This window comes from Salminus brasiliensis, chromosome 3 (assembly GCF_030463535.1).
Source record: "Salminus brasiliensis chromosome 3, fSalBra1.hap2, whole genome shotgun sequence".
Classification (NCBI taxonomy): Eukaryota; Metazoa; Chordata; class Actinopteri; order Characiformes; family Bryconidae; genus Salminus; species Salminus brasiliensis.
In genome coordinates this window covers 26,258,380-26,272,666 of record NC_132880.1, presented here as the reverse complement: position 1 = coordinate 26,272,666, position 14,287 = coordinate 26,258,380, and the positions used below count along the sequence as shown (strand labels likewise).

General features: G+C 38.7%; 1 protein-coding gene across 1 annotated transcript in view; it reads right to left on the bottom strand.

The window, feature by feature from the left end:
* Window positions 1-14,287, bottom strand: part of stx1b (syntaxin 1B) — a 63,154-nt gene that overhangs the window by 11,687 nt on the left and 37,180 nt on the right. Inside the window, exons 4-5 of the mRNA XM_072675727.1 lie at window positions 7,349-7,423; window positions 3,899-3,972 (exon numbers count right to left, since the gene is read on the bottom strand). Coding sequence (XP_072531828.1) covers window positions 3,899-3,972; window positions 7,349-7,423 — 149 coding nt within the window. The remainder of the gene's footprint in view (window positions 1-3,898; window positions 3,973-7,348; window positions 7,424-14,287) is intronic.

The window sequence follows — 14,287 nt, the reverse complement described above, 5'->3', positions numbered from 1 at the left end:
GAAAAGGCCTGGCCAATTCCACTCCTGACCAGCAAAGGGAGCTAATGAGACAGTGCGGCCTATCAGAGGAAGATGACTCTGTGTTTTTAATGTGGCGCAACCATTTTCAAATTTTCTGCTTAACCCCTTAGAATCTAGGCATATTATATGTAATTCATTTTAATATTCATTAAGGAACTACTACTACTCGTTTACTATAAACTATTCAGTATCTTATTATTGAGTATCTACTATCAACTGTTCAGTAATTACAATGAGTTATTCAGTATCGACTATGAATTATTCAGTATCTACAATTCGATATTCAATATCTCTTCAGTGACTATTAAAATATTAATTTGTTAAATTATTTATTTAAGTTTTATCAAATATTCAGTAACAGCTAAAAAGAATATAGTTTCAGTATCAACTTTATATTCTACAATAAATAATTCAGCAATCATTCTAGATTTCTATGAATTATATAAATTATATTAATATGAATTATTTAGTATCCACAGAAGGAATTAGTATCTACTATCAATTATTTAATACATACTATTGATTATTCATTTTATACATTTGTGTCATTGTACAATCATATCATCCTCTATTAATTATTCAGAATGTCTGTATTTATGACTTGCTCAATATCTTCTATACAATATTTCAACATCCATTACTAATTATAAATATCTACTACAGCTACTGCATTACTTGGTACCAATTATGAATAATTTAGTATCTACTCAGTATCTATGCATTATTTAGTATTATGAATTCTTGAATTATAAATTCAGTAACTACTATAAAACACTCATTACTCATAGTAGATTGAGTGTACAAAAAAGATCATTAATCATTAATAGAAGACAAAGCAAAGCAGGGCGGGGTTCTAAAATCAACACGACATTGAAAAAATGCTGATACTACAAAATGTCTTAACCTTTCAAGGCCTTTTATTTTTCTGTCGGTGATCATGTTTGACTTTAGCTAGTAGCTAATAACAATGGGTGCCCTTTCTGGCCTCAGCAGGTACTGCACATGGACGTACTCATCAGCCTCAGCTGAGCTTCATGCTTAACCTAATAAGAACTCTTTACGAGCATCTTAGCTTGTATTCCTCTTTACGGAGTCACTGTGATATGTTCCTGTGAGTCCTGAACCTTATATTTACCTTTGCTTTTGATGTGCAGTATCTGCCTGCTTAACTCCTGCCTAAGAAGGCTTTGCCTAAGAAGGCTGCGGCGGGTCATGTTACCTACCACTGGAGTTCAAGGGTCAGTGCCAGGATTTTTTTCCAGTCTAAGGAAGCCTGCTTTGGACTGGGCAGTTTGAGTATTTGACCAATAAAGGTAACTTTACCTCTTTATGCCCATTCTTGGTTCAGACTTGAGCTGCTATTGCCCAGGTGTGAAAGGAGGAGGCTTACTTTGGACTTTTTTGGGGGCATGTACCAATCCTAGCCCCGGCCCTATGCCACAAAGGAGGATGCTGGTGACACAGCAGGGGAGGATCTCAACAAACAAGCAGGGGCGTCCACTGTCCACATCACCAAGTGAGGAGGAGACCTGCAGGCCAACAGGAGAGTCCACAGTGCTGAAAATCTATAGGTTGTCTGGTACAGTGCTGGCTCCCAGGTCATCTGCTCCAGTGCTGGCTCCCAGGTCATCTGCTCCAGTGTTGGCTCCCAGGTCATCTGCTCCAGTGCTGGCTCCCAGGTCATCTGCTCCAGTCCTGGCTCCAAGGTCATCTGCTCCAGTGTTGGCTCCCAGGTCATCTGCTCCAGTGTTGGCTCCCAGGTCATCTGCTCTAGTGTTGGCTCCCAGGTCATCTGCTCTAGTGTTGGCTCCCAGGTCATCTGCTCCAGTGTTGGCTCCCAGGTCATCTGCTCCAGTGTTGGCTCCCAGGTCATCTGCTCTAGTGTTGGCTCCCAGGTCATCTGCTCCAGTGTTGGCTCCCAGGTCACCTGCTCCAGTGCTGGCTGCCAGGTCATCTGCTCCAGTGCTGGCTCCAAGGTCATCTGCTCTAGTGTTGGCTCCCAGGTCATCTGCTCTAGTGTTGGCTGCCAGGTCATCTGCTCCAGTGTTGGCTCCCAAGTCATCTGCTCCAGTGCTGGCTTCAAGGTCATCTGCTACAGTTATGGCTCCAAGGTCATCTGCTCGAATGCCAGTTCCAATGTTGTCTGCTTCAGTGCCGGCTCCAAGGTCATCTGCCACATCCCTGTGCCAGCAGTCCTGTCCGCTCTTGTCCCTGTGCCAGCAGTCTCTTCTGCTCCTGTCACTGAGCCTGCGGTCTGCTCCTGCCCCCATGCTTCAAGTCCTGCTGATGACCTTTGGGTCACCTGCCCTACAGGCTCCGTCTAATGTTCAGGAGAGTGCTGGAGCATGGTTATTAAGGCATGCTATTAAGGCCCCTCCCAGTGTTCTGGGTAGTGCTGGTGCATCAGGGCCTACCTCCAAAGTTCAGCCCAGAACTATGGAGTATAGTAAGCCTTCTATGCCTGTAATGGCCACGTTGCCTGTGAGGACCACTACAACTGGAGCTCGCCTACCAGTCCCTGTCCCCTTATCAGTTTTAGTGTTGGATAGCAGGACTATAATAGTTTCTGTGGCCAAGGTCAGCCCAGTACCAGCACACTGGTTCCATTCAGCTCAAACTCCAAACGATGCATCTGTTCCAGCTCCAATTCTGGTTCCAATGGTGGCTCAAGTTCTGGCTCTAGAGGAGTCTCCGGTTCTGGCTCCAAGAGTTCCCTTGAGTTCCCTCTCCTATGGTGACTCCTGCTCCATGTTCTATTGTGGCTCCTTTTTCAGGGACTGTGCTTCTGACAGATTTGCTTTTACCCCAGAGTCATCTTTCCTTGATCTTCTTCCACTATGGCTGGAAAAGTTTGGTTTGAGGCGTGCTATAACAATGTACTACCTTCCTGGCCTCAGCAGGTACTGCACACGTGCAGACTAGTTCCGCCCCTCACCTGTATGCACTGACCAGCCACAGCTGAGGCTTACGCTTGGACTAATAAGGACTCTTTATAAGAACCTTAGTGTTGTTGTTGACTGTGCTTAAAATGAACTCATCAACTCATCAATTCTGTAATATCTCATCAAATATCTGACCATTCTCCCAGATGCTTGGCTACTAAAAGCATCTGATCATGATGCAAACTGCTTAGAGACATTCGACCAAATATAAGTGTGCTGTATGTATAATTTTGGCCCAGTGTTGATTTCAGAAAAACAACCTATAAAAATGTCATTTAATATCTTAATAAAAAAAATAAATAAATATATGTATATATGTATAATGTACTGTTCCAGTAAAAGAACAGTTCAAAGAAACATTGGAAGCTCAATACTGCCATGGCCTTAATGTAAATGAATGCCCACCACAACCGTATGAGAATGAGTAACATAGGCATACTTAGGGCATGGGTACAAGTAGATTGTTAGAATTCACATATAATAACTTAATTATTATTAATATAATAATAAAAAGATACCATTATAAAGTCAGAATGGATGAGTGAAATGTCCTGTGTCTCTGTAAGTGCTGCAGTGTGAATAAAGGAGTGAAGGATAAAGGAGCGTGTTATGGGCCTTCTTCCTTCTGACCTGTTTACAGCTAGAAAATCATGTCATATTATGTCACGCTTTATATCATTCCTGTTACATAATTGTGTGGGAACTGCAACTAACAGCTTCCTCAAGTAAAAGAAAGAAAACTTAACAACGATGGCGCTACATGAGTGAGTGTTTCTGTTTTAATTCAAAAACATTTGAATCCACATGTTCAGGGTAATTAGAAGCACACTTAGAGGGAAGTGATTAGATACGGACATGCAGACTAATGCTTTCAGCCAGATCTTAAAGAGTGGCACTGTGAATCTGCCTTGCTGTGTGTTTGGTGTTACACTCACCTGTGTCTTGCGGATCCTCAGGTCTGCTGATGATCTGTTCATAACCTCCTCCTGTTCAATACTCTGCTCAATTGCTGAGAAGAGAAAACAGGGTAATTACAATAGAGAATGCTGCCTATTTCTCCTTCTGTCTATCTGTCTATCTACCTACAGCAGCATGCAAAAGTTCAAATTCTCTGTGTCTGTGAATAGTTGAAGTGAGTAGAGGATGAATCTCCAAAAGGCCTAAACATAAAGATGAAACATTGTTTTCAACATTTTAAGCAAGGTTAGCATCTTTTTTTTTGTTTTAAACAAATTAGGGGAAAAAAGGGAAAAATTAAGAATTAAAAAAAAGGAAAGGGACATCATAAAAATGTTTGGGCACTCAGGGAACAGGAAATCAATGCTTTATAAATATTCTTTCTAAAATAAAAATTTCTCAATCCTCGTCCTAACAATCACCATCGCTCTAAAAAGGCCAAGCTGAGGTCTGAAAGGCCAACAACACATTCTGAGAAAATCACAAAATTAACAAAATCACAGTTTCATTGCAAATATCCTTCAGGTTTCGCACTGTTCTACTGTGCAGCGGCATCTGCACAAATATGACCTTCATGGAAGAGTCATAAGAATATCCCCTTTCCTTTGTCCTCACCAAAAGATTTTGGAGTCATACTGTTGAATGAATGGATGGGGCTAAACTGCTGTAGGCTGGATAGACAGGGCTAAACTGCTGTAGGCTGAATGGATGGGGCTTAACTTCTGAACAGGTGGGACAAAACTGCTGAAGGCTGAATGGGTGGGGCTAAACTGCTATAGACTGAATGGATGAGGCTAAACTGCTGAAGGAAGAATGGGTGGGGCTAAACTGTTCTAGGCTGAATGGATGGGCCTTAACTGCTGAACGGGTGGGGCTAAACTGCTGTAGACTGAATGAGTGGGGCTAAACCGCTGTAGACTGAATGGACAGGGCTAAACTGCTGTAGGCTCTATGGATGGTGCAGACTATTAAAATTCTTAAGCCGGAGCCACACCCATAAGCTCCATAATGGAGAATAGCTCTAATCTAGCGGTGTCTCACTGTGCTGCTGGTGTGTGCTAGCTTTAATATCGACAGCCCCATCTTCAAAGTCCTCCTGATGCAATTTGGAGGAAACCGCTAGCAGAGTGGGAGTTCGAAACATGGCAACAAAAAAGGAAAAAGTAAAGAAAAGAAAGAGAAAGACAGAGGAATGAAGAATGCAACTCAGCATCCAGACATGCTTTCCTGAGGCTCTTCTGACGGAAAGCACTTTTCAACGAGATTAGTTGAAAACTCCCACCAGTTCAGGCGCAGCGTAAGCTCAGAAACATACATCCCCTTTACACAACCACACACACACACACACAGACACACAAATGCCACAATGACCACTGTACTCTGAAGGACTGATCAGGACAGATTTTAAATGTCTGATTTATAAAAAGCAATGAGTCATTATTAAAACATCTTTATAACCCTGAATATGATGTCACTCACATCATGACATGTAGGTGGATTTACAGACCATTGAGTATGTATGTAGTGCCAATGTACCTATTAGTATGTTTTTTACGTAGCATGCTTGGTAATCTATGACCAGTGAAACAATGCTAAAAATATCTACTAAATATACAAGAATATAAATCAACAATTAGGAATCACAGGATTCATTAAACATCCAAACACAGAATTCAGCGAGCTGAGGAGAAGCTAACCTTTAATACCTTTAATATATGCAGCAATTACCATTTATTCATCTGCTGTGGTTTAACCTAGACCAGGTTTTAATATTTAGTGTGTTTTTTTTTTTGGATTTTACAGTCCCGGTTCCATTAAATTATGTTATAATGTTATAATAATATAATACATCTCCTTTTGATTAAATTCTCAAATATACACAGTATTTCTAACATTAGTTATTCAGTACTAACACAGTGAACTTGGAAAGTAAGTACTAAATAAGAACTCATAGAATTCTGAGGTATTATTGAAACCTGGTATTTTTATATTAGTTATTACGTACCTGCAGTTATGTGCTATTTACTTGTAATTACTACATTATATCCAAGGAATACTAGGTACGTATTGTACCAAGAAATAATGCTCAACTCAATTAACTTTACATACATTTACATAAATACTTGTCATTCTGTAGGGACAGACTGAAATGTGCAATTCTGTCTCTTTTATATATATGGATTTAAATGGAATTTCTGTATCTGGGTTTAAACAATAGAGGTTTTGCATCTGGGATTAGATATTGGAATGTCGTTATCTTGGTTTAGAGGGTGGATGTTCTGCATCAGGGTTTAATGATAGAGGTCTGGGTTTAGATGGTTAAATATATGAATCTGGGTTTAGATGGTAGAATCTCTAAATTTGGGGTTAGAAGGTGAAATCTTTGAATCTGGGTTTAGATGGTGGAATCTTTGAATCTGGGTTTAGTTTCTGAAATTTCTAAATGTGAGTTTAGGTGGTAGAATTTCTGAATGTGAGTTTAGGTGGATGAATTTCTGAATCTGGATTTAGATGGTAGGATTTCTGAATTTGAGTCCAGAAGATGAAATCTTTGAATCTGAGTTAAGATGGTGGCATTTTTGTATGTGGGCTTAGATGGTGGACTGTCTGTAATTGGGTTTAGATGAGGGAATTTCTGTATCTGGGTTTAGACGGTGAAGTCTGTTGACTGCATGTGTTCCCTTTGGCTCTTCGTCTGGACTTTTCTCTAGGGAGGGATGACTCAGCTGAATTAAACAATGGCACTACGATGCACCTTTTAGCCAAGCTACAGCGAAGCTGGAGTAAATATCAATAGTGCTGGGTGTTTTCAGAGATATTGATCAGAAGTGAGTTTTAACTGTATAGATAAAAGGGAGATTCTCTGACTTGGATTGGAACCAAATTGCCTGCTTATTTCATTTAGGGGTTTCCTGGATATAATCTGGGAATGCCCCTTGTGTCACTTTAGTATTAGCTCTGTTACAGTTCTCAGCCTCGAAGACACTGCCCACAGAGGTACAAGAATGGTGTGTAATGTATTGTTATGTATGGTTAAAATATAAAAAGACAGTGGGTCAGTTTGTGCACATATAGTTTTTTTTGAGGTTCAGAGGCACCGTTTAGGTCAGGCAACTGGAGACAAATAGATCAGGCAGAATCAAAGAAAGCAGACTGGACACACAAGCAGGTATAGTACAGGCATAGTACAGCGAATCTGAAGGTCATATCGGCCTCTGCTGATCTTTTTATCAATTTAGAAAGGATTATCTGTTTATTCACAATAACGGATTTATATGTAGTTCCATCTGTGAAAAACTAGTTTGACAGGCAGACGTTTGGCTTGTGAGACTACTCTGTTATTGATGAGAGAACCCCACAAACCTGAACCCCAGAAAAGGCTGTAGAATGAGGCTTTCCACTTCTGTAGTGTCAGTCAGTGAGATTACCTTTTAATTTTAAGCGCACTTTATTGGCTGTCTTCTTGATGTCAGCTGTGAGGTCCTCCAACTCCTGCTTAGTCTCTGATTAATGAGAGAGAGAGAGAGAGAGAGAGAGAGAAGCATAGAGAGAGAGAGAGAGAGAGAGAGTGAAGGAGATGCAGACAGAGTAAGAAGTCGGGTTAGTAAATAATATACACAGCTGAAATAGACCTACATATCTGCATACACTGCTGCTAAAACACTTGTTAGCCCCTCACAGAGGTCATGATGTTTGCGGCCCTCAAAAATGATTAAACATTATGTTTATTACTTTTGTGTTCATAATTAAATAATAGTGGAATTACATTACATTACATCCAACAACTCAACAATACATTTGACTTGAAAAGTGTCTTTAAAGTCACGCAATGAGGAAAATATGGCACTTTTTTAATATTGCATATATTATGTGAGAGATAATAAAAAATAAATCAGGTCCACAGTAAGGTTTGACTGGACAAAAATAACTTCACTTCAAAATTAAATAATGCTGCGTTCCATTTATCTTGGAGTTTGGTTGTCGGAGCTGGGAATGACGTAATCCCGAGTTGACCACTTCCCGGTTAAACATTCCGATAATTTTACACTATTTCCAAAAATAAAAAGTTACCTAAGAATTTACTCCAGAGTTTACTCCAACTGGTTTGACAATCCTTTACCTGTGTTTTATGGCAAGGTTAGCATGGTTAGCGAGACCAGTTGACAACAATGCATTATGCTGTGTTTTGCATATAAAAACACCATCGAAACATGTCCACAGATAGACGTTGGACAGTACTGTGTGCGCAACTGATTTAATGAAACACAAATATAAAGAAGTGCTAATAAACTGTATAACACTATTGCTTTTATTCCTGTTGATGTGCAGTGCGTCTTGGAGTTTGAACTCTCTCGACTTTCCTTGTGGGGAATTCCGACAACCCGGTTAAAATGGAACACAGCATAACCTTAAGTTGTGTTTCTGGTTAGTAGAGCCTAGAGGATTACTTTGCAATGAGCACATTTGTGTCCAGTTAGCAGGGTACCTCGCAGCAGGGTAGCTAGCTTTAACATTAGATCATGGCTACTGAGAGAGAGGCCTCTGACTGCTGATTGTAAGATGTCACCTAGAGAGGCAGCCTGCCTACTCCGTCTTACAGAATTGAGATATTTGGTTCATGATTAGTCAGCTCTGCCAATTTTGACAATTTTCTGAGATTCATGTTGGTCCTGCCCTGAATATTTTTACTACAGTATTACTTCAGATCACTACAAACAACAATATACTACAAATAACAGTATTCAGTATAGAGCTCCTGGGCTTGCTTTTTTGTTATTAACCATCAGTTTCTTTATTAAGTCATATTTCGGTCCACAACAAATTCTATTTTTTTTAGGAATACAAGCACTTTTATGTAAGACCACTGGTTCCCAAATCTAATCCTGGATTAAATGGCTAATGTAGAAGTAAAGAAAGTTTACAATGCTTATACCCCATTGGGTATCACAGGAGCTATAAGAATAGGAATAGAGATCCCTCAATCCCCCCCCCCCCCCCCCATGTGCAATTAATTTGTAATTACCTGTAAATAATCTGTAAATAATATTGTTATTGCTTTTTCCTTCTATTATTTATTTTGTGTATATATTGGTAATTTATCTACATTTTTGCATCTGAGTGGCTTGCTATCTCTTTTCTGCTGTGACACTGAGAATTTCCCCACTGTGGGACTAATAAAGGATTATCTTATCTTATCTTATCTTATCTTATCTTAAGGCTAATGCAGCTAAGAGGTATTAAACATTTATACCTCACTAGTTAGAATCGAAGCTCCAAGGTTAAAGTAGATAACAAGTAATAAAACTCTGTTATGATGTTCAATCCCAATCATAATAAAGTATAGATTAAATGCCAGTCCGGTCACATACAGGCATCGATTCAGTGCCAGAAGGTTGGCGAGGTATGTTACTCATGTTTTCCTGAACACTGAAACCTACTGACACGCTTAGAACAGAAGCAAGCATGAACCACTGAGAACCATTAGGCATATAGGAGGGACCATTACTTAAGGATAATAATGCTACATTTCTTTATGATATGACAATACTGGCGCTGCATTTCTTTCTGTGGGAGTTACAGATACTGCAGATCTATAAGCAGAACTGGACAGTGCTGGTTTTATTTAATACCCAGTGCTTTATTTTTGGACAGCGTTTTCATCGTTTGGACTAGGACTGCAGTCAGAGGCTGATTGATAGTAGCTGCAGTGTTCATCGGCCTCCTACACACTCCTCCACCTCTCTCACTTCTCTTTCTCTTTCATCTCTCGCTTCTGTTCTCTCCTTCCTCCACACGCCCAGTCACACTCAACTTTACAAGCACAGAAATTCTTCGCTTAGATGGAATAACAGGAGAAAAGGGCTTCGGCATACAAATATAATCACTGTTGTCAGGCAGAAACCTTTGTTTTCACTTTTTGATTTAATTCGAAAACGGACGGCTATATTGTGTCAGATTCTGGTGATGAATGATGAGCGGACCAACAGAAATGCACCAGAATCAAGCTAAGACGTTTCTTCCTTGGAAAGTTGCAATTTTAGAGAAACAAGGTTTTAGTGTGACTGCAAAAATATACTTTTTAATTACAGCTGCATTAAGTTACTAATCTGTCCTCTACCGGCCAGTGATGATCCATGACTATAAGATCTTGGCCTTCAGTTAAGGACACAACTGGTCAAAAAAGGACAACCCTAACTGTAAGATAATGATAACATCTGTTATCCCTCTTTATAGGATTGTAGTACCGAACAAGCTTGAAGCTTGTGGTTTGAAATTTGAACCATGTATTTTACCTCATCTGTTGCAGTGAAATGGTGTCCGTTTAGTAAAGAGTTCAGCTGCTGACTGAAACCAGTTCAATATACCACATACATTCACAGACAGTCACATATCTAGAACCACCAGAGGGACTAGAGGGACATTCTTTCAGACAAATAAATTCCTAAATGTGTGATTTATTATGATTTTTTCATCATTCTACTGAAAAAATGAACTGAAATTAAAAATATGTACGTTTTCATTCCTAGGCCCTAAAAGCACCTTACTGGTTCTGGTGTCTTTACGACTGTTGTTAGTATATTGTTAGTGTTGTTAACATGTTGTTAGTTTGGATGCATTGTCCTTCTATCGATTAACCAAAACAGACTGGTATCCTGTATCCCTGACTTTGTGTTCTCCTATTTACCCACAGCGGATCTGTGCGGCCGGCTCTGGTCAGCATAATCGGGGACTGAAATAAGAAACTAAGTTTATGCTGTAGTTGTTTTGCTTTTCTGAGCTGATGTGCTGAAAATAAAGTGTGTGTGTGTGTGTGTGTTAGCACTTGACCAGGCGACATAATCACTTTACCAATCATGGTTGTCTCTGGAGCTGGGATGGCAACAACCAGGTTGTATCACTAGCTTCCTATTTCAATACTGGTTTTAATCCCTATCATTAAGCTGTTTCGTTACTGTATTAGCTGAAATAAGGTTGATTATATAAGCCTTGAGAGGCAAGGGATCAAGTGAACACAAGTTTTGACTTTAGCAGCAGAACTTACCCAGAAATCACTGTGATCTGCTGCATTGGACAGCTGGATGAAGCTGTTTGTAAGCCAGAGCAGCAAAAGTACATTAAAGTTCTTAATATTTAAAAACTGTAGGGCTTTAGGCTGTAAACATCTGCATCTGCAGCTGCAATGGAATGCTAGAACAGCTTCGATACTTTACTAGGCTAGTTTTCTAGTTATTGAGATAAAGGCTATGTGGCTAACAATAACATAAATAAAGGTGACAAACTGCAGTTTTTAACCATAGCATACACAGCCAGACACATCAATTATTTATAGCTTTTATGAACGTTCCGTTCAAACTTCTCAACAGAAACCATTTACACTGCAAGGCCTGTTCTCTCATTTGTGTGACACACTTCAAGGGACTGAAGATGTTAAAAAGACATTACTTATTCCATAGACAGTGGAATGAGTAGCAAACGTTCAGATGCACCAGTGTTAGCTATAGTGCTTGCATACTGTTAGAAATCCCACAGGGATTTATTGCACAAATTATCATTATTTTTAAGGTATGTTGTATCCTTGTTTTGACATTTATGGGTCAAATTGAAGGCTGAGGTCTTCACTGGTTCCACAGTCGCCCCATTTCTTCACACACATACAAAAAACATAACCAAGCCTCTTTCTTCTAGTTTTGAACTGTTCTGATTTTTTTTAAATGTAGAACATATTAAATTGCTCATAGATACAGTAGTAAGTTTTCATACATTTTCTAGTGTTAATAAATACATGCATTTATTTTCTATGTGGGATTTCTCTCTGTTCATATATTAATGCTCATTTACACACATATAAACACATACATATACACACATATAAAAGCACAAGCTCAACGACACACATGCACATGAACGCTCTACACACTGGACCCACGTTACATTGCAGTGTGTGACAGTACAGATCAGCTGTTTAGGAGAATAAAGCGTAAGAGCAGGACGATGGCTTACAGTCCCCGAGGCAGTGGACTGGAGAATCTGTGTGTGTGTATGTTTGCTTTACTTAACATTTAGATGTCTAAATTTACCTTTATACTGTTGTATGGCTAAACATTTTATTTGCATTATCTACAAATGTGCATTATATATAAACACTGGCACAGTTTGTAGCATAGGGTAGTCTCTGTAGTATAACACTACTTTTTAGTATGTTTTTCTCTATGTAGTATTATAATATAGCTATTGTATACAGTACAGTTTTAGTACAGTTTAGTTTTTATGTAGTATTACAGTATAGTTTTAGTATAGTTTTAGTATACTGTAGTTGCTATGTAGTATAACAGTATAGGTTTAGTATAGTTTTAGTATAGTTTAGTATCTATGTAGTATTACAGTATTTTTAGTATAGTGTAGTTTCTATGTAGTATTACAGTGCAATTTTAGTATAGTTTTAGTATAGTGTAGTTTCTATGTAGTATTACAGTGCAGTTTTAGTATAGGTTTAGTATAGTGTAGTCTCTATGTAGTATTACAGTGCAGTTTTAGTATAGGTTTAGTATAGTGTAGTCTCTATGTAGTATTACAGTGCAGTTTTAGTTTAGGTTTAGTTCAGTGTAGTCTCTATGTAGTATTACAGTGCAGTTTTAGTTCAGGTTTAGTATAGTGTAGTCTCTATGTAGTATTACAGTGCAGTTTTAGTTTAGGTTTAGTATAGTGTAGTCTCTATGTAGTATTACAGTGCAGTTTTAGTATAGGTTTAGTATAGTGTAGTCTCTATGTAGTTTTACAGTAGTTTTAGTATAGTGTAGTCTCTATGTAGTATTATAGTAGTTTTAGTATAGTGTAGTTTGTATGTAGTGTTATAGTACAGTTTTAGTAAAGTGTATTCTCTATGTAGTATAACAGTATAGTTTTAGTATAGTGTAGATTATTTTAGTAATGTACTGCAGTTTGTTACTCCTTGTAACACCGCCTGAGATGTTTCTTGTATTTTGGCCCAGTGTCCTGCTCTGCAGTTGTTAATCTCCTGTGGGGGTCAGTAGTAGTAGTTTGCTCACTCAGAAACAGAAATCCAATCAGACACTCAGCTGCCGCCGGACTCCTTCATGCAGCATGGCCAAAAAGAAAAAGACAGGTGGAAGATGCAAGGGAGGAGGAAAAGAAAAGAATGGAAGGAGGGAGAGAGAGAGAACAACACAAAAAGAAAAAAACAAATTTCACACAAAGCATGCAGAAAAATAAACATGCTGAAAATAAAAGGCATCATGCATCAGAAAATATAAACATAACACAAACATCACAATGCTGAAAAAAAGTGATTTACATATGTCCATGACCTTATGATATCATATATCATAAGTTAATCATTACTGTGATATTGGCTTTTTTCCAATAATGACAAATATGCTGTAATACGCAGATAACCCTCTAACCAGTTACAGTGTTTAACTGTAATACAACCAGACAAGAACTGCAGTAAAACCCCAATATAATTGCGATATAATTAACATATTACTGCAATATAACTGCAGTTTAATCGCAATATAAGCTCACTACAAAAGAATTGCAACATATCTACAATTTAATCTCAATAATAGCAGAATATACCTGCAATTTCATTGCATAATATTCATAATGTGACCACAATACCACTACAGTATAAACTGCAATTTATTTGTAATATTTTGTCCACATTGTGCAGCTGTAATGCTGACGAATGGAGAAAGTGTTGATGTAGACAGTTGAAAGCGGAGATGGTTGCAGATCCCAAGCGAGCTGAAGGTGCTGTAAATGCCCTGCAGGGTTTTTTAACCGAACCCAGACTCTGGACTGTCAGGAGGCATTGAAACGTCAGGGATTAAAGCCTCAGCCGGCGGAGGAAAAAGGCGCATTACCCTGGCAGGCTGAGTTAAGGACAGGGTGACTCAATGCAAAAGAGCAGAAAGGGGGGACGGCGTCAGTGGACAGCATTATAGTGGCCAGAACAGAGAAATACAAACGCTTTGAAACTAGAACGTTTTTTTCAATTGACTGAAAGCATACTACTGGCGTTACATAGCCCTAAAAAATATTTATGTTTCAATCAAATGTGTGTGTACCTCCATGATGTCCACAGTTACAGAATATAACTGAAAAATGGACAGATGAAAGGATTCGAACTGAAAAAATCTTCTCAAAAATGAACAACGCATGAGTTGGACCTGGCACGCAATAAGTTTGTGATAAAATGCACACATATACATATAGAATTCATTCCAGTGCCCTCACAATGATTTAGCAGGTAAGAAAATTAAATACTGCAACTTTTAAAACCTTAAAAGCTTCTGGGATGATAATAAAATTTCAGCCAAAAAAATTGATATACATATGTATTGGAT